The 18,500-nt window shown below is 49.5% G+C and overlaps 1 protein-coding gene across 2 annotated transcripts in view; it reads right to left on the reverse strand.

Annotated features, from left to right (window-relative positions):
• Nucleotides 1–18,500, reverse strand: part of PKP2 (plakophilin 2) — a 529,412-nt gene that overhangs the window by 171,638 nt on the left and 339,274 nt on the right. For both annotated transcript variants that reach the window (XR_013606919.1, XM_078674126.1), the window contains exon 6: nucleotides 6,220–6,397. Coding sequence is in view for 1 of the 2 variants with exons in the window: in XM_078674126.1 (XP_078530252.1) it covers nucleotides 6,220–6,397 (178 nt within the window). In the remaining variant the exon portion in view is untranslated. The remainder of the gene's footprint in view (nucleotides 1–6,219; nucleotides 6,398–18,500) is intronic.

Below are 18,500 nucleotides of genomic sequence, written 5' to 3' on the forward strand. Positions count from 1 at the left end.
AGTCGCCGGGGGGACGTCCTCGTGGTCTTGGTTCGGGTGGGCCGGGCCTGGGCTCGGCTGGTGCAGAGTGGGCTGGTCCGGAACTTCCTGGTGAGCACCAGGTGGGGTGTTGCAGCAGACCCTCTGCTGATGGGAGTCCAAATCTTCGAGAGGGTCAAGGCAGGCAGGTCCTCTGGGTGTCCCAAGGTTGCTGTCCACAGAGGTCGACGGGATTAGGCAGGAGCAGGTTCCAGAATCAACAGGCCGGTAGGGCTGGGGCCAAGTCAGTTGTTGTTGTCCTGTTGTTAGCAGCTGCGTGGCGCGTCTTCTTCTTCTTGATCTTCTTTCTTCTTTTGATATCGGGATCTGAGGAAGGAAGGTTCAGGGAGCCCCTCAATACTAAATGTAGGGGCATTACAGGTAGGGCAAGGGCAGGGACCAATGGGTCCCTGTCCTGGGGTGAGGACACCCCCTAGCCTGCTCCTCTCCTGTGGGAGGGGGGCAGGAGCCTAGCTGGGATTGGGCAGGGCTCCCCATCTACTAGATGGCCGGAGCCCGGGGTCGTGCTGCACCTCGCCTCCTCCACCTGAGGGGTGGAGTTAGCAAAGGTTGGCACACCCTCCTTCCTGGCGTAGTTTTTTCCGCCAGTCTTCCCGCCAGAGTGGGGGTAGAACGGGTGGGGGGCCAGTTGCTGGGTACAGCAAATGGTCTGGAGAAGCTCTCAGAGGTGGTATGCCTTTGAAGCTTACCCCTGTCCATCCTGGGGGAGGAGACATATCACCTCGCCCAGGATGTGCATTGTTGCAGGCCCAGGAGAGCGGGGGGCCCTCCACCCAGGGGTCCAGCAACACGTCTGCTGTGTGGCAGCCTCTGCAGCCACTCAGCCCAGACTTGGATTGTAGGTTCGGGTTTTGGAGGGCATCTCTAAGATGCCCTCTCGTGCATTTTACATTAAATACCACACTGGCATCAGTGCGGGCTTAATGTGCTGAGAAGTTTGGTATCAAACTTGTCAGTCTTCAGTGTAGCCATTATGGTGCTGTGGAGTTCGTAATGACAACCTCCCAGCACCATATACTCTTAAATGGCATCACTGCACCAGGAATGGCCCTGGGTACTGTAGGGGCACAGGGCTCATGCACCTGTGCCCTCACCTCTGGCATAGGGCACCCAGCTAGAGGGGTGACTGAAGTATGTCAGGGCAGTGGGTTCTGTGGGCATGGCACAAAGGGATGTGTGCCATGTCGACTCTTGTTTTAGTTCTGTACTTAGGCACTCAGCCTGCAAAAGCAGTGTGTGGGTGCCAGGGTACAGGGCCCCTGAGGGTGGCACAATAAGTGCTGCAGCCCTCAGGGGTCTTCTCTGATCACCATGCCCTGGGTACCTAGGGTACCATTTGCTAGGGCTGACAGGTGGCCAGAGGTGCCAATTGGGTATTTTGTTTCAGCATAGCTTTTCTTTTTAGGGAAGGAACACAGGCCCTGGGTACCTGATTGGCAGGGACCCAGGGCACACTCAGTCAAAGCACATCAGCAGTTCAGAAAAAAGTGGGGGCATACTAAGGCAAGAAAGATGGCACTTTCTCACAGAACAGTATCGGTTTATGGAAATACAGCACGCACTGACGGCGGCCATTCCTAAGGGAACTGACTTACCCGAGTCCTCCCCACTTGAGGATCGTTTATTGACGGACCAACTAACCAAAAAGGCTATATCATTAACATATTGAAAGCTGGTTAGCAACCAGAAAGATCCCACAACTACCCTAAAGGAGAAATGGGAGGAGGAGGTAGGGGAAATGGACGACCAGGACTGGCAGGAGGCACTGGCGTCCCCACGGGAGGTGGCAACCCCATCCAGATTAAAGCTTGTGCAACTTAAAATACTACACAGATCATACTAAACAAGAGCCACACTACATAAAATAGGAAGGGCGGACACACCGCTCTGCTTGCGGGGTTGTGGTCTCCAGGGTACCTTCTATCACACCATATGGGAATGTCATTACTCAATACTGGAGGGTGGTTATGGCCATGATCTCCCAGGTATCTGGATGCGACTTCCCCCCCGAACCACGGAGATGCCTGCCTAATGTGTGAGAACCCAATGATCTTAACCACGCAGAGCAAAGCTGGGCAACCCTGGGTATCACACTCGCGAAGAGGAATATTGCGCGACACTGGGGGACTCCGTCGATCCCCTCCCACCAGCAGTGGTGTTGCGACCTAGATGGGGCCATGGTCGCGTAAAAGAAGGTCTTTATTAATAGGGGCTGCCCCCGGAAATGGCAGCGTGTCTGGGGAAAGTGGAACACGTTTAAGGGCAACATTTGTGCCCCCCCACACGAAGACTCGGATCCGGACTTGAGAGACTAAAAAAAATTCGGCAATGTTTGTATCAGGGGACAATATCTCAGTGGAGGGGGAGGTTTCAAACTTATAAGTTGATGTGATGGTTTTAAAGATATGCTTTAATACATGTATTATGGTGTTACCTTGTGTGCTATGTCAACAACTGTACTTGTCATAATAGTGACCAACTTGACTCGATGTGTACTTTACAATAAAAATGTTTTTAAAAAAAATAATAATAATATGTGCAAAAATCAGTCACATGTAAACGTTCCTAGTAAGCAAGTGTGCTTGATGTGTGCCAGTGTTTGTTGGTGCTCGACACGGCACTTAATTGTTAACACTGGCATTTACCACATGGGGGCACTGTCTGTCTATTTTTGTACCAAGCAGTTTAACATTTAAATACACATTTAAAAATAACTGTAGAGCATCCTGATCATTACTACTGTTTTGGGAGCTGGAATCATCCAAATTGTCACATGTAATATTTAGTATGGAGTGTTTATACTGGCATGTGGCAGAAATGGCAGTTCTAGTTGGTAGTGCAACCTGCAGTGGTCTCCTGAGCAACACTTTGGGCCCTGGCACTTTTTCATTCACAAATTAAGCACTGCAGCAAGACAAGGCAGCTGCCCTCTCTAGACTAGATTATGGTAATTCTATTCTCAATGGTATTCCCCTTACTCTGCTTAAAAATATATTTTACACTGCTTCCAATCGGATCACTCTGAACAAATTACTGCCACACTGATCCCATTTAGCGGGCTCGCCACTAAGGATAGATCGACCTACAAAAATGCATGATTACTGGATGTAAAACTCTGTGTACTTTACCCATGCTAGCCAATGGTAAAGTGCATATTCCCCCCCTTTCAAACAATGTCGAAGTGCCATTCTCATAATAGTATATTTAACTTGCCTATATGTCCCTATTATAAGATACAAAATTTACCCATGGTCCGAAAGTTAAATGTAACTCGTGGACTGCAACACCTACTGTGCCATCCAATACAGTGACAGTGTAAAACATGGCTTCAGGCCTACCAATGTAGACTGATTACACTGCAATTAGAAAGGCCAACACAAACTCTTTAAACAGGTCAAAACCATCCTTTTAAATATTAATAAGTTATTAGTTAATAATAATTAATACATAAATACTACTATTAATAAGGAAAATAAACTTTTAGAAAGTTATCTTTTTCCTGCATGGAGGTTTTAAAGGTTTAATTTCTATTTTCTCACTCACTTCTGTCGGTCAATAATTAGCATCTGGAGAGGTGTGAAAAAGATGTGAAGAGCTTTCCAGAAGCAACAGGCTGACCTGAATGGGCAGAGAAGACTCCTCTAAACCTGACAGAATATGCAGGATGGTGGCTGTGAGCTTACTTTTTGATATTACAGTGTCAAATCCTACTTGACAGGTCTGTTGGTTTTTACAAATAACACTGGGGAGCGCACTTGAAAGGAAGAGAAAAAGGATACCAAAGCAATTCTTGTGTATCCCAATATTTTGTGGGTCGTGAAAGTCCAAGCAATATATGAAGATGCCTTTTAATTCTGTATTGATCTTGTAAAATTTGCTGCATTTTAAAGACAGAGGTCAAATGTCAGGCTATGTCTTCTGGAAAATAGCTAGTTATGTTTTTTAACAGGAGGATTGATGTTTACAAACTCCTCTCACTTTGCAGATAGAAAACAAATTGTAAAGTTAATTATGTGGCAGTCTTTCTGTGTACAGAGAGTGTTAAAAGGAAAGTCAGTAGGGTGTCATGTTATGTAACACACAACAAAATGTAAATACCTGTAAATAAACGCTACACATTCAGCAGTAGGACAGCAAAAACAATTAAGCATATTTATGTGTTATTCTCAAGTGTGATGGAAACAAAGATCTGAATAGGATCAAAACAAATCAAAATACTTTCCTAGGTGAAGCACAAATGATGCTTATTAACTGGAACATGATTTCCACCCATCTTCTCACTAGTGTGAAATATAGTTTTAGAAGTTAAAACTGTATGTCCATGAAAATGTAGTTGCCATTTCAATAGAAAATGTGCTGTCTGTAATTGACTGTGTGACCGTGCACTACCATACAACGCTTTAGTTATATAAAAAAAATGGAAAAGTCTTGCTCATGTCCATTAAAGCTAGGTGGGTTGCAAAAGTTTGTATTTCTAAAAAGTGGGTCGTGGTTTTAAAACGTTTGGGAAGCACTGCTGTAGCCACTCTCTGGTTGCTGAAGGACCTGCTTTGCCCCACCTGACTTTCGTTTCTTTTTTTCTACAAAACACTGGGGTGTACTTAAAAGAAAGGTGAACAGGATGATACAACAATTGTTGTGTATTCACTGTCTGGTTACTGGAAAACACTGCTTTGTTCGAACAGATTTCTTTCTCTGGGTTTATTTGGGGTTGCATTGACTGCCCCAAGCTGGTTTTCAGTGTTAGATGTGCGAGGACACTAAGACTACCATAGTACACTCTACACACATAGTGTACACACACACACACCTCAGAGCCCAAGTTTAATGTAGCAGAAGAATTGCCCAAAGTGGGTAGGGTGGACCCCAGGAACTTTTAACCCTTTGGTTAGGGTGTACCCAGGAGTCATTCCCATCCCTTAGTTTGATCCAGACAAAAATGTGGCAGCTCAAGGCACACACTTCAGAACACTCCTGGACCAGAAGAAGAACATAAGAGGACTAGATCTGCTAACTGTGACCTGAGAGGAGCCCTGAAGGACTGGGCCTGCTCCCTCTTGTACTTAGGTCAAAGTAGTGGACTCCCTTAATCATAAGGCTAACCTCTTGTTAAAGCTATAGGTACACAAAAAACTACAAGAGACCTTTCTTGAAACTATCCAGCTGACCAGTGGTGACTGGACCCTGGTGTTTAGTTTCTACCTGGCGCCCTATGAGTTTCTAAGGGGGCCTTAGAAGTGTACTCGTGGGGTGGATTGGGATGTAAAGGACTAAAGTCAGAAGGTAAAATCTTTGACCAGGACAAACCTGGTTAGTGTATGTGACCCATGCTCCATAGTGGATGGCGCCAAACTGTGCATCTGATGGTGAGCACTGACCATTACACTGACCATTATTAGCACATTATGCTTCTTGGCTCTGTTCCTTCTTACAATTTAAAAAACGTCATAACTCCAGTACCTCATATAAGAATGTCCTTTTGATGTACTTTGGTTTAAATTGTATTCTATTTTCTATTTCGGTTTGGGATTTAAATGTTTTTGCATTTCAACTGTATTAGTCTTTTTGTACATTTTAGTACTGCATAAATGTTTCACCCATCGCCCTAAGTTAAGTTTGCTTGCTCTGTGCCATAGCACCAGTGGGTTAAGCTCAGGTTAATTTAGTGACTTTGAAGGTTGACTTTGACAAGGACTGTGAATATTACTTGGGGCGGGTACATTAAACTCACAAATAATAATCCATTAAATATTTTTACAGCTGGCAACTGGTCTTGAGAGCCCTGCCACTATCTGAAACTCACAAGGGCAATTCTCGTTATTTGCTTCGTTATGAAACTTCTCAACTCTTTCACATTCTATTGCAGAAGTTACATTTAAAACACCTTGTGAAGTGGGATGGAGGCTATCAATTTAAAGTTAACAAAAATGACGATCATTTGTTATTTAAAGTTAGCAAAACAGAAAATACATATTTGAGTGTTTATATCTGATCTAAGATGGAATGAGTGTTAGAATATTTTTTGGGCCAGGATAAGCAATTACACTTGTGTCCTTTTGAACTGCAAAATAAATTGCTGTGCATTTATCACACCGGTCAGTAAACTTTGAAAGGAATGCTCTGCATAATCAATTATACATTTGAATGATGATGGTCATACGAGAAAGAATTAAGGCTCACCTAAGGCACCCTGTGGCATTATAAAATATGTCTGGATCAGATAACGCATCAATCTTCGGATAGTCCCCTTCCGTCCATCCTGAATACGGAATGATAATGTTCTCTGTCACAGTCTGGAGAGCATCCCTGATCAACATACTCTTTAATTGGTCGTTAGAAGAAAGGTTCCACAACAAGCCTAAAATACATTGTAAAAAAAAAAAAGAAGACAATGAAGGTGATAATACTCTTGAAGATGTGACTTTAAGGTAAGTGTGAATAAAGAAGTGATTCACTATAATCTGATTGCCAATCTTTAAACAATCCGGATAAATGACAAATAAACATACAGTTTGCTACTACAGGAACTGCCAACCAGGGTTTGAGAATTTGTAGACAAAGTCTGCACATTTAGTAATCTGCCCAAAACACCAAAATGTCAATGAGTGGGTCAGCTTTGCAGATCTCAGTGCTGGTCTGCACTTTGCTTTTGCAGCCCAGTTCAGACAAGCCACCTATACATCTCTTATCATGGCCAGTGTCCTTTAACACTGACAGTGACCAATGGTCAGAAACACCTGACTGTCTTGGGTCTGCCCTTACCAAGTAGCGGGAATGTTTTCATGGAGTTGTGGATTTCAGAACAGAAAAAACATATACATTCCTCACCAAACAAACCAGGAAGGTCATAATTCATAGAAAAGCTCTAACTCTAAAAGCAGTGATAGGTTGTTTTCACAGTGATTCTTCTCTAGTGCAGCATTAGTATAGTCCCACCACCTACCAACAAGTTCGTAGTGCACAAAACTCACAATGCATGCAATATTCCAAGTAAACATATTAGCTCAGTTACTGTATTCACTTGTTGTTACTAAGCTCAAAACTGGACACCATTGTGTGCTTGAAAACATCAACACATATTTTACTGTTGAAAACAGGGCTGAACAGCATGTGTGGTCAAAAATACGGGGCTGGGCCTATCAGGGAATGGAGTAAGACGTGCTCCATTTGACCTCGAGGTCCCCGTCATCCTTACTGCATCATTCCTAGCACCGGGGTGGCCATTCTGAGGCTCTTGCCGTAATGGGACATTGGTGGCCCCGTTCTGCATTTGGGGGAACGGTTTTACCCCAAGATCGACGCCCTGGCATCAGCACTGCAGCCCCCTGATCAGGGCCACGCCTGCTCGGTGCCGCCATTTTGTACAGCTGGGTCCCATATTCTGCAGTATGGGAGACGGAGGTCCATGACTGCTCTAACCGGAGCCTTCCGTTATCGCTCTAGAGAAGCTGAGCACAGCTGATGCGGGAGCTCTGAGTAATCTGCCACTCACCTACTCTTGGGCTCCCGCAAGTATTGCAGCCGGCCCCTCAGCGAAGCCTGTAGCTGCAGAGCAGCCATTCTGAGGAGGCTGACTCTGCGACTCGCTGGAGTGGAGCCCGTGCTGCAGCGCCTTACCTGGCAGGGATGACCTGCGGCAAGGGCACATTGCCACAACCTGCTTTTGGAGGCTTGGTGATTGGTCTTGTAGCTCAGCGGCTGCTGCGCACTAGAAAATTTGCAGGAGTGAGGGAACCCATAAATCCCTCTCTCACAATGCCCAAGTGCCCCGATGAGAGCTCTATGGGCCAGGTGCTGTGGCCCATCTTCTTGCGCTGCCATTCCATACAAGCGCCACATTGAGAGGGGGCCTTGAGTAGTACCGATCCAGCTTGCTCCTGTACATACCACCACGAAACCCTCAGTGTGACCTGAGCCCCGGGGGGAGGGTGGGGGGTGTCATTTGGTGTAGAGAAACATTGCCGCTTGCTGGAGCAGAGCCCCAGGTGCAGCGCCTTGCCAGATGGGAGAGACAGCGGTGAGAGTACAACACCTCAGCTTTAATCAGCTGAATTGTGACCGGCTTGGGGAGCCTGTGTATGACTATTACCACGGAGCTCTGCAGTTCCACTGCGCTGGCTCTGATTTCTGCACCACAGCTTTCTCCAGGACAGCAAGTGGTGGTGCATGCATTAGCTAGTCGTCAATTCCCCAATGGCAGCTCAGACGGCGCAGTGCCATAATGGAGTGGATGAGCATAATTGGTTCTGTTTCTGCCTGTGGGCACAATTCTGCAGAGTGGCTCAAATTGACTACCCTTGTGTGGTAAGTGGACATTGGGAGCTGGCGACGGGGTCTCTTCTGTTTCCTTTTATCCCCTCCGGCTACCCCCCTGCCCAGCACAGTGTCCCTGGGGTATCTGCATGGCAGCTCTCCCTGGCTGACTTTGAGCCTGGGCGCCTCCGACTGGGACCTGCGCAGCGCCTAGTGAGCCCGAACACTGAGACTTGCCTCTGAGGTGCTGTCCATTTTTAGACTCCTCTTACCCTCGGCAGGAGGACATGCTCCTCTGCCAGCTTAAGGCCTGCATTGGACTTTTCCTCCTTTTATTGCCACGGGCCATGAGCACTTAGGAACTGAGACCCAGAGAATGGTCTGGATTGTGAGGCACTTTCTGTGGGGACGGTGTTGAATGTTGAGAGGACACCCTCAGGAGTGGTGCCTTTGGTGACCGATGGACCTGCTTGGAGAAGGTATACCGTGTAGGTTCCGTTCTGCACCTAGCTCCCACTGGACACCCTAGGCTGTGAGGGGACTGCGTCTCCATGGTCAGGAGGTCTGCACTGGCTGCTTCAAATCTTTCTGCTTGGACTGTAGGGGGAAATGATATCCTACTCCTCTGCATTATGTTGGCCCTGTGAGTGCTGCGCAAAAATCACATTCCTTACTAGTGGGGCACATACGCAGCTGGGCTGGTTACGTGGCATCTGATTTGGACTACATCGGGAGTGACGCCCCAAGTCTATCTCAAATCTCAGCATTTTTTGCCTCTGTGTTTAAGCACCATGCAGCATCGCAAATCAACTATAGACATTTTGGTGACCTCCATATGGAACAGGACCTTTACAGTGGACTCGGAGACACCAGCTCCTCCTTGTGCACCCATGCCTGGAAGCTCGTCCACAGTACCTATTTCACAGGACTACATGGATCATTTCCTGTACCAGATCCGATCCGAAAGTGGATCCCTCAAGGCAGAATTCAAATCCTGCATCAAGGACATTCGGCGTGATATCTCTGAGATGAACCTGGAACGAGCAATGGATGCCTGTTCAGAGGATCAGGAGATGTTGTGGCATCAAGTGGCGGCACATGAAAATCAACAAATAGAGCTGCAAACTAAGCAAGAGGACCTAGAGAACAGGAGTCAATGAAACATTTGCATCAGGGGTGTCCCCAAAGGAGCAGAAGAAAATTACACACCGTTCACCGCTAAACTCCTGCAAATGATATGAGGGGATATGGAGGTCCCCCCTCCAGTCTTGGATAGGCCCCAAAGGGTGGCTTCTGCTCCTGGGCATTCTACTGCCATCCCTGCCATCCTTTTATGTGTCCACTTTTTTACAGAGAAATAAGCTATTCTGGGAGACTCCAAAGGCAAGGCTGATCTGGTGTTGCATGGCCACACAATTAAGCTTTTCCAAGGCCTGTCTCCAGTCACTCTGCTCCAATGACGTAACTTCAAGCCGATCACTGATAAACAGACAGATGGACATTCAATATCAATGGGGACACCCCTTTGCCCTGCTGTTCAACTGGGATGGTAAGCGTAGAGCCATGCGTTCTTTGACGTAGGAGAAGCATCTGCTGGGGCTCGCAATCGACATCCTGGATAAAGATCCATCACTGTCTCACATATCTCATAAAGAAGACCTGAGCCTTGCCTGGACCATGGTAAAGCCACATCCCACAGACAAGAGGCAATGTCTCAGGAAACTAAACATGATCAGTCAACATCTTCAAAGCCTGAAAAAGGACCCCGAAAAGGCCACATCCACTTCTGGCTCCATGTAGTGCAGAGAATATAGGACTCTGGGACATGTACCTCCCCTCTCTTGGGGACCCTTGCGAATCCTACGGCCTTGGACAGTGGATGCATAGTGCTGCAGGGGCCTAGGGCTTGTTCTGACTATTCCCATGTATTTGGCCGGAGACTACTCCAAATGGCTAGCTCCACACAATTCGGACCCCAGGAGTGTGACTCCTCAAGAAATAATTGGGCATGTCTGAGCCAATTTCCGTGGGAATCAGGTGACTGTGTTGGGCCTGGTTGGTTCACTGAATATGGTTTGATCTGGTTGATTTCCTTCCTTAGGTCGATTCTAAGGACTGTGGTCTGCGCATTCTTCAGGATGTATAGTGTATATCAACATTTCTCTGACGTGGGCTCCTGCCCAGCCCGCCCTCCATGCTCCATGACGGCAATTTAGTTACGCTATCCATGGTGCTGGGGGGAGCAGCTCCAATCAGGGCCCCTACCTGTCCCCCTGACCTCACCTCCCTATGTTTCCCATGAAATACTAACTCACATAGTACTTACTGATGACACTGGCAATGGGCAGTACATTGTTCTTTAAATATCTGAGGCCTCAACTCGTCCTATAAGCAAAAACAGGTATGGGGCTAAATATTGCAAGAAGACAAACCTTCTGGGGGCTGACACCCACCGGTTGGCCACCCAAAATATTAATTGCGATATTGGACCTACGCATCTACTTAAACAATGGAGGTGGGCATTCTGTTCAAAGTGGGCTTTCACTCCATTGTATTGAAGGTGGTGAGGGACAGAGAGGGTCGCTTTCTGATGTTCACATGCATAGGGACAAAGTGCACTTCTCATTATCTATCCCCACAACCATGCAAAAAATCTCCATCTACGGCGCATATTCAATCAATCAATCAAATAGTACTTTTAGAGCACTGCTTATCAACCATGAGGGTATCCAGGTGCTGGGTTGCTGGGCTTAGTCGAAGAGCCAGGTCTTGAGTTTCTTCTAGAAATCAGCCAGTGAGGGTGATGTTCGGAGGGGGAGAGTGTTCCAGGACTTGGCAGTGAGGTGGGAGAAGGAGCGTCCTCCTCTGTGGCTATGGCAGATGCGTGGTGTTTGTGCCAGGGCGAGGGAGATGGAGCAATGTTCCGGGAGGGTTGGTGGTAGCTCAGGTGGTGGTTCATGTATGCTGGTCCTTGGTCATGGGGGGTTTTGTAGGCGTGTGTCAGTAGCTTGAATTGGCATCTTTTTTAAACGGGGCGCCAGTGGATTTTCCTCAAGTGCTGGGTGATGTGGGTCCGTTTGGTAGGTTTACAGCTTTCTCATAAGTTCAATGGTGGTTCCTGCATACAGTGCATTGCCGTAATCCAGACAGCTGGTGATTAGGGCTTGCGTTGCTGTTTTCTGGTGCTTGTGGGGAGCCATTTGAAGATTCTTTGGAGTGTATGATAGCAGGCCAAGGAGAATGTGTTGATCTGCCGTCTCATAGCAAGTTTGCTGTCCAGGATGATGGGGAGGTTGTAAGTGTAGTCTTTTGGTGTGTGGGTGGGTTCGAGTTCCACGGGCCACCAGGTGCCGTTCCAGAGGGAGATATGGTTGCCAAAGATTAGTACTTCACTCTTGTCCATGATGAGTTTGAGGTAGTTGTCCCTCATCCACGCTGTGACGTTCTTCACATAGTTGTGACAGTTGGTCCTCGTTGTGGAGGAGTCTCCTGAGAGTAAAAGGATGCGCTGGGTGTCGGCATGGGATATGATGTTGATGTTGTGAGTTCTGACGATGTCAGCTAGTGGTGTCATGTAGATTTTGAAGAGGGTGGGGCTGAGAGATGAGCTTTGGGGGACACCGCAAAAGGAGCTCTTGGTTTGCGAGCTGAAGGAGGAAAATGGATACTCTTTGTGCGTCCCGTGAGGATGATGCAATCAATTTGAGCGAGTCTCCTTTGATTTTGATCTGGTTCAGTCTCTTGATGAGTGTGTGGCAGGAAACGCAGTCTAAGGCAGCGGAAAGGCCGAGAAGGATCAGGGCGGCAGATTCTCCTCTATCAAATAGGGTGCGGATGTTGTCTGTAGCAGCGATCTCAGTGCTGTGGTTGTTTCCAGGTGTTTGGTGAGCTCACGGTTAAAGGGCTTCTCCAAGACTTTAGTGGGAAACCAAAGCAGCGAGTAGGGGCATTAGTTCTGGATACTGCTGGGGTTGGCAGAGGGCTTCTTGACCTCGGCATGTTTCCATGTGTCTGGAAAGATGGCGGTGGCAATGGATGTGTTGAGGATGGTGGCTGATTTTGTTGCTTCCTAGGTTGAAGAGGAAGTGGGGGCATGGGACGGTGGGTGCCCTTGAGGGGATGGAGTTCAGTATGGCTGTGGTATCTGGTGTGGTTAGCTGTTCCCATACGGTGAGATGCTGGTCGGGGGAGGCTGCCATCAGAATGGGGAGGCTAAGGAGGTCGGTGGGTTGGGGCTTGAAGTTCCTGTAGATGGTGGATATCTTGTTGTGGAAGTGGTTTGCCAGAGCGTCACAAAGTTCCTGTGAGGGAGGGATCATGCTTTCGGTGGCTGTTTGGCAGCCAAACTCTCTGGAGATGGTGAAGAGTTTTTTGGTGTGGTTGGCACTAGCCTGGATGCGGTCTGCAAGGGCTTCCTTTTTTTCATCTTAGAGTTGTCCGTGGTATTTGTTGAGGGCTGAATTGAAGGTGGCTTGGTCTGTATCGTCTCTGTTGAAGCCCCATATTCTTTCTATTTGTTTACGGTTGCATTTCATTCTGCCGAGCTCTGGTGTGTACCAGCTCGCTTTTCTGGTGGATATGTAACATGTGGCTGGTTTGAGGGGGCATCTTGGTCGGTGACATTGGTGATCCAGGTATTTAAGTTCTCTAATGCCTCTTTCAGGTTGATTGCGGCATCAGGCTTGATAGTGTTGAGGGCATCCGTCCACTGGTTCTGTGTCACTTTGCCCCAGCTGTGGAAAAGGGTGCTGGGAAGGATGGAGGTAGTGCAAGGTGGTCCTGTGGTGGTAAAGTGGAAGATAGGGTGGTTGGTCCAGATGAGTTCCCTGGTATGGCTGTGTCTGGACGTGAAGATAGGGTCTAGTGTGTGTCCTCCGCTGTGTGTGGGGTCTTTGAACAGATGGTGAGGCCGATGTTGTCCATTCGTACCAGGAAATTGGTGGAGGTAGAGTCTGTGGGGTCGTCCAGGTGGAAGCTAAGTTCCAAGGAAGATGTAGTGCTTGGATTCGATGGCAATTGGGGCAATGAAGTCTGTGATTGTGTTGCAAAGGCCAGTTAGTGGACCTGGCCATTTGTAGGCCAGGGTGGCTTTGATATTTGTTTTGTCATCAGTGTGGGGTTGGAAATTCAGGCATTCCATGATAAGCATGGTTTTGTCTTCGGTGGTGGTGCAGCGAATTGATTCTTTGTGGATGATGACGATGCCACCTCTGTGTTTGTTGATGCAGTCAAGGTGTTTCACCTTGTAGCAATTGGGTGTCGCGATGGCCGACGAGGGGTGTGATGAATGTCATGTTGGGGCTGAGGGTAGAGATTGTGTCCCAGACTTTGTTGGTGGGTTGCAGAGTGATCCGGTGTTAATCAGGAGGCATCTGCGTGGTTCCGGGGTAGTATAAGTCGGCAGAGTGGGAAAAGTGATGGTTTCTGCGAGTACAGGCAGTCCTGGACTGCAGCTAAACCGACATTGATGGCATGTGAATGGTCCTGCTGTGTAGCGAGGAAAGTGAGACAGCAGTTGTTGCGCCATCAGGGGTACAGGGCTCAGAGCTCAGTGGTGGAGTAACTGTGGGTGGCCAGGGGCCAGGATTCCTGACACTGGGCCCAGTCCAGACGCAGAAGGGCTTGCCTTTGGCACACCTGCACTACAGCCTACATTTAGTAGGTCCTGGGAGGATCGCTGGGGAGTCGGCGGAGGGAAAACTGCAAGCGAGCGGGCGATAGCCTGTCCACAGGAAACTAGGGCAGAACCTAAGGGCTGCGACTGGCAGCAGAGAGGCTATAAGCTGGCTGTCAGGCTGAGTACCTAGGCTATCTCTCAGGGCACAAGTAGTCTAGCAGCTGCTTACAAGAACACTTAGCGGGGGTGGAGGGAGATAGGCGGTGATTGTAGGCGGTGATTTTAATCCAGTATGGGATCCTGACCTAGACCATAGCAGAGTCACATTTCAGGCCACAGGAGCTATGTCTGCCCAACTGAAGAGGGACATCACAGAACTGGGACTAGTGGACGATTAGCGGTATAAACATCCAGACTACTCATTCTAGTCACGTTCATGCATCCTATTCGGGGTGAGTGAGGGCTCTTGCTCCTAACTGGAGCTATTCCTTCTTTACCACATCTTCCTCTTATGAACATCTGGCTTTCTCTACTAGATCTCGCCAACCCTTCACTTTCCCTGAATTCCACTCAGGAACAGCATACCCTTCTCTCTTCATATGGTTCGGATAGTGACAGGGAAATAGAGTTTCTGTATATACACCTCGGACTCAGGTGGCACTCCAAGTTTTCCATTGGCATGCTTGAAAGACTTCATATAGCACGATTACCCTCGGCCACAGGTCAGAGAGTGGGAGTGACATTACAGAGCTTTTGTGGGATTTTTGTGGTGGTTAGTGATTAATTCACAAAGTGGCAAGCAGAAACGGACACATTTTAGGGCAGTCTGGAAAGTGAGGTGGTCCTGTAATGTCCTGATATGAGTTGCTAAACTATTAAACCGCAGTGTTTTTGGACAGACAACGAAGAATCTTAAGATTTATGGAAACAATGAACCTCAAACCAGAAGTCGAATTTCGAATTCACCTTAAACGTGCTACTTTCACAGCAGGAACCTTGATCCGAACTGCGATAGTGTCCAGTGTGTAATATAGACTGCTTTGCATGCAATTATCAACTGACCCGAAGTCATTAGAGTGATTTAAGAGGTGAAATGATGTGGGGCGTTAATGTGGAAAGTAGAGAGGATTCAACCATTGCCCATAAGTGAGCAGCATGACTCCAAGGTTCCTCATTGAGTCATTCAGGATGGGTGGGGAGCTCAGCTCCATGGCTCAAGATGGAATTCACTGGGAAGATGGCCAGTTGCAGCGAGTAAGAACTGCAGTCTAAACGATCTTTATTCTCAGTGACGTGGTATCAGTTATGAACTGAAAGAATACAAAGTCCAAGATCTGAGACATGCACATTTGCCACACTTCAGAATGATCTGAGAGTCATCAGAATAGGTACGGCAAGTAAGGCTTTAAGGATGAATTTTGGGAGGAAGGGGGCTGAGATGTGCCTTAAAAAGGAAGGGAAGATAGTGAAACTCTAATAGATCCGAGAAGAGGAAAGGTGAGATTTGGTGAGGAAAGGTGAAACTAGGTGAGGAAATCTTGCTCAAAGAGCAACACAACGATCCAAGGCCCTGTGTGTGATGAATGGATGATGCATATGGACAATCCACACAGGCCCACAAGACTGGGCTCCATTCTGGCCAGTGGGGGGTTCTGAGGCCATTCGTTGTGGTTAATGACTCCTTCCTGTGATGAGGTCATAAAATCTATTTGGGGATCTGAAAGGAAGCTGTTCTATTCAATACACCGCAACAGTCAATCAATCAATCAAGGCATTTATATAGCGCGCTACTCACCCAGAGGGTCTCAAGGCGCTTGGGGGAGGGGGGTCCGCTACTGCTCGAACAGCCAGGTCTTGAGCTGCTTCCTGAAGGCGAGGTGGTCCTGGGTGAGGCGGAGGTGGGTGGGGAGGGAGTTCCACGTCTTGGCGGCCAGGAAGGAGAAGGACCTTCCTCCCGTGGTGGCTCTTCGGATGCGGGGGACGGTGGCGAGGGCGTGGCTGGTCGATCGGGGCTGGCGGGTGGGAGTGTAGAAGTTGAGGCGGTTGTTGAGGTATCTTGGGCCTTGGTTGTGCAGGGCTTTGTGTGCGTGGGTGAGGAGTCGGAACGTGATTCTCTTGTTGATCGGGATCCAGTGCAGGTCTCTCAGGTGTCCGGAGATGTGGTTGTGTCGGGGGATGTCCAGGATGAGTCTTGCTGAGGCGTTCTGGATCCGCTGGAGTCTCTTCTGGAGTTTGGCAGTGGTTCCGGCGTAGAGGGAGTTGCCGTAGTCCAGTCGGCTGGTGACGAGGGCCTGGGTGACCGTCTTCCTAGTCTCGGTGGGGATCCACCTGAAGATCTTGCGTAGCATGCGCAGGATGTTGAAGCATGACGAGGAGACGGCGTTGACTTGTCTGGCCATGGAGAGGGAGGAGTCCAGGATGAAGCCCAGGTTTCGTGCGTGGTCCGTTGGTTTGGGTGCGCTGCCCAGGGCAGGGGGCCACCAGGAGTCGTCCCAGGCGGAGGGCGACGATCCCAGGATGAGGACTTCCGTCTTGTCAGCGTTCAGTTTCAGGCGGCTGTTCATCATCCACTCGGCTACGTCTTTCATCCCTTCGTGTAGGTTGGCTCTGGCGGTGGCGGGGTTGTTGGTGAGGGAGAGGATCAGCTGGGTGTCGTCGGAGTAAGAGATGATGTTGAGGTTGTGCTGGCGTGCGATGGCCGCAAGGGGGCTCATGTAGACATTGAAGAGGGTGGGGCTGAGCGATGAACCTTGGGGGACTCCGCAGATGACTTCGGTGGCCTCTGATTTGAACGGGGGGAGGCAGACTCTCTGTGTTCTTCCGGCGAGGAAGGATGTGATCCATTCTAGTGCCTTCTCTTGGATTCCGACATTGCTGAGGCGCTGTACTAGGGTGCGGTGGAAGACAGTGTCGAATGCTGCGGAGAGGTCCAGGAGGATGAGGGCCGCTGTTTCAGCGTTGTCGAGCAGGGCTCGGATGTCGTCGGTGGCGGCAATGAGGGCAGTCTCGGTGCTGTGGTTGGCCCGGAAGCCAGACTGCGAGGGGTCGAGGGATCCATTCGTCTCGAGGAAGGCGGCCAGCTGCTTGTTGACGGTCTTCTCGATGACTTTGGCCGGAAACGGGAGGAGTGAGATGGGGCGGTAGTTTTTGAGTTCGGTGGGGTCCGCTGATGGTTTCTTCAGTAGAGCGCTGAGTTCGGCGTGCTTCCAGCTCTTCGGGAAGGTTGCGGTGGCGAAGGAGGTGTTGATGATGTCTCGTAGGTGGGGCGCGATGATGGAGTCGGCCTTGTTGAAGAAGTGGTGAGGGCAGGGGTTGGTTGGAGATCCGGAGTGGATGGAGTTCATCGTGCGAAGGGTTTCTTCGATGTTGATCGGGGTCCAGGCGTGGAGGGTGGCGGTGCGGTCGTGGGGAGCGTTGACTGTGTGCTGAAGCTGTTGTGTATATCTGCGATCTTGTTGTGGAAGTAGGAGGCGAGGGAGTTGCAGAGGTCTTGCGATGGGGTGATGTTGTTGTTTCCGGCGCTGGGGTTGGAGAGCTCTTTGACGATTTTGAAGAGTTCTTTGCTGTTGTGTGCGTTGTTGTCTAGTCGCTCCTTGAATGCGGTTTTCTTGGTGGTGTGGATCAGTTGGTGGTGTTTCCGGGTGGCGAGCTTGAGGGTGGTCATGTTGTCTGGTGTTGGGTCTCTGCGCCAGGATCTCTCGAGGGTTCGGCAGTTCTTCTTGGAGCTCTTGAGTTCGTCGGTGAACCATGGTGCTTTCTTACTGCCGGGTCTGCTGGGCGGGGTCCTCAGTGGGGCGAGGTCGTCTGCGCAGTTGCTGATCCACCTCGTGAGGTTGTTGGCGGCCTGGCTGGGGTTCGCTGAGCTGGCGGGGGGGTCCTGGCTCAGGGATGCGACGAGCTGGTCGGCTGTGATCTTGTTCCAGCTTCTGCGTGCCACCTGTTGCGGGTGGTGGTGGGTCATGGTTCTTTTGAAGCTGAAGTGGACGCAGCTGTGGTCCGTCCAGTGGAGTCCGGTGGCGTGGCTGAAGGTGATGTCCTTGCTGGAGGAGAAGACGGGGTCGAGCGTGTGTCCGGCGTAGTGGGTGGGGGTGGTCACCAGCTGCTTGAGACCGAGGTTGGCGAGGTTGTCCAGTAGGGTGGTGGTGTTGCGGTCGTTGTTGTTCTCCAGGTGGAAGTTGAGGTCCCCGAGGAGGATGTAGTCAACGGAGGGGAGGACGTGCGGGCTGATGAAGTTGGCGATGTCTTCGCTGAATTGTGTGCGTGGTCCCGGGGGTCTGTAGATGAGGGTGCCTCTGAGGGTGGTCTTGGGGTCGGTGTGGATCTGGAAGTGCAGGTGCTCGGCGGCTCTGAGGGTGTCGTCAATGTTGGTCGTGATGCGGATGGTGTTCCTGTGGATGAAGGCGATGCCTCCTCCGGTCTGATTGGCGCGGTCCCTCCGGGTGATCTTGTATCCGTCCGGGATGGCAATGGCGATGTCGGGTGCTGAGGAGGCGTTCATCCAGGTTTCCGTGAGGAAGGCGACGTCTGGTGATGTTGTGTCGAGCAGGTTACAGAGTTCCACGGCGTGTCTGTGGACGGAGCGGGTGTTGAG

The sequence above is a fragment of the Lissotriton helveticus genome, chromosome 1_1 (genome assembly GCF_964261635.1).
Source record: "Lissotriton helveticus chromosome 1_1, aLisHel1.1, whole genome shotgun sequence".
NCBI lineage: Eukaryota > Metazoa > Chordata > Amphibia > Caudata > Salamandridae > Lissotriton > Lissotriton helveticus.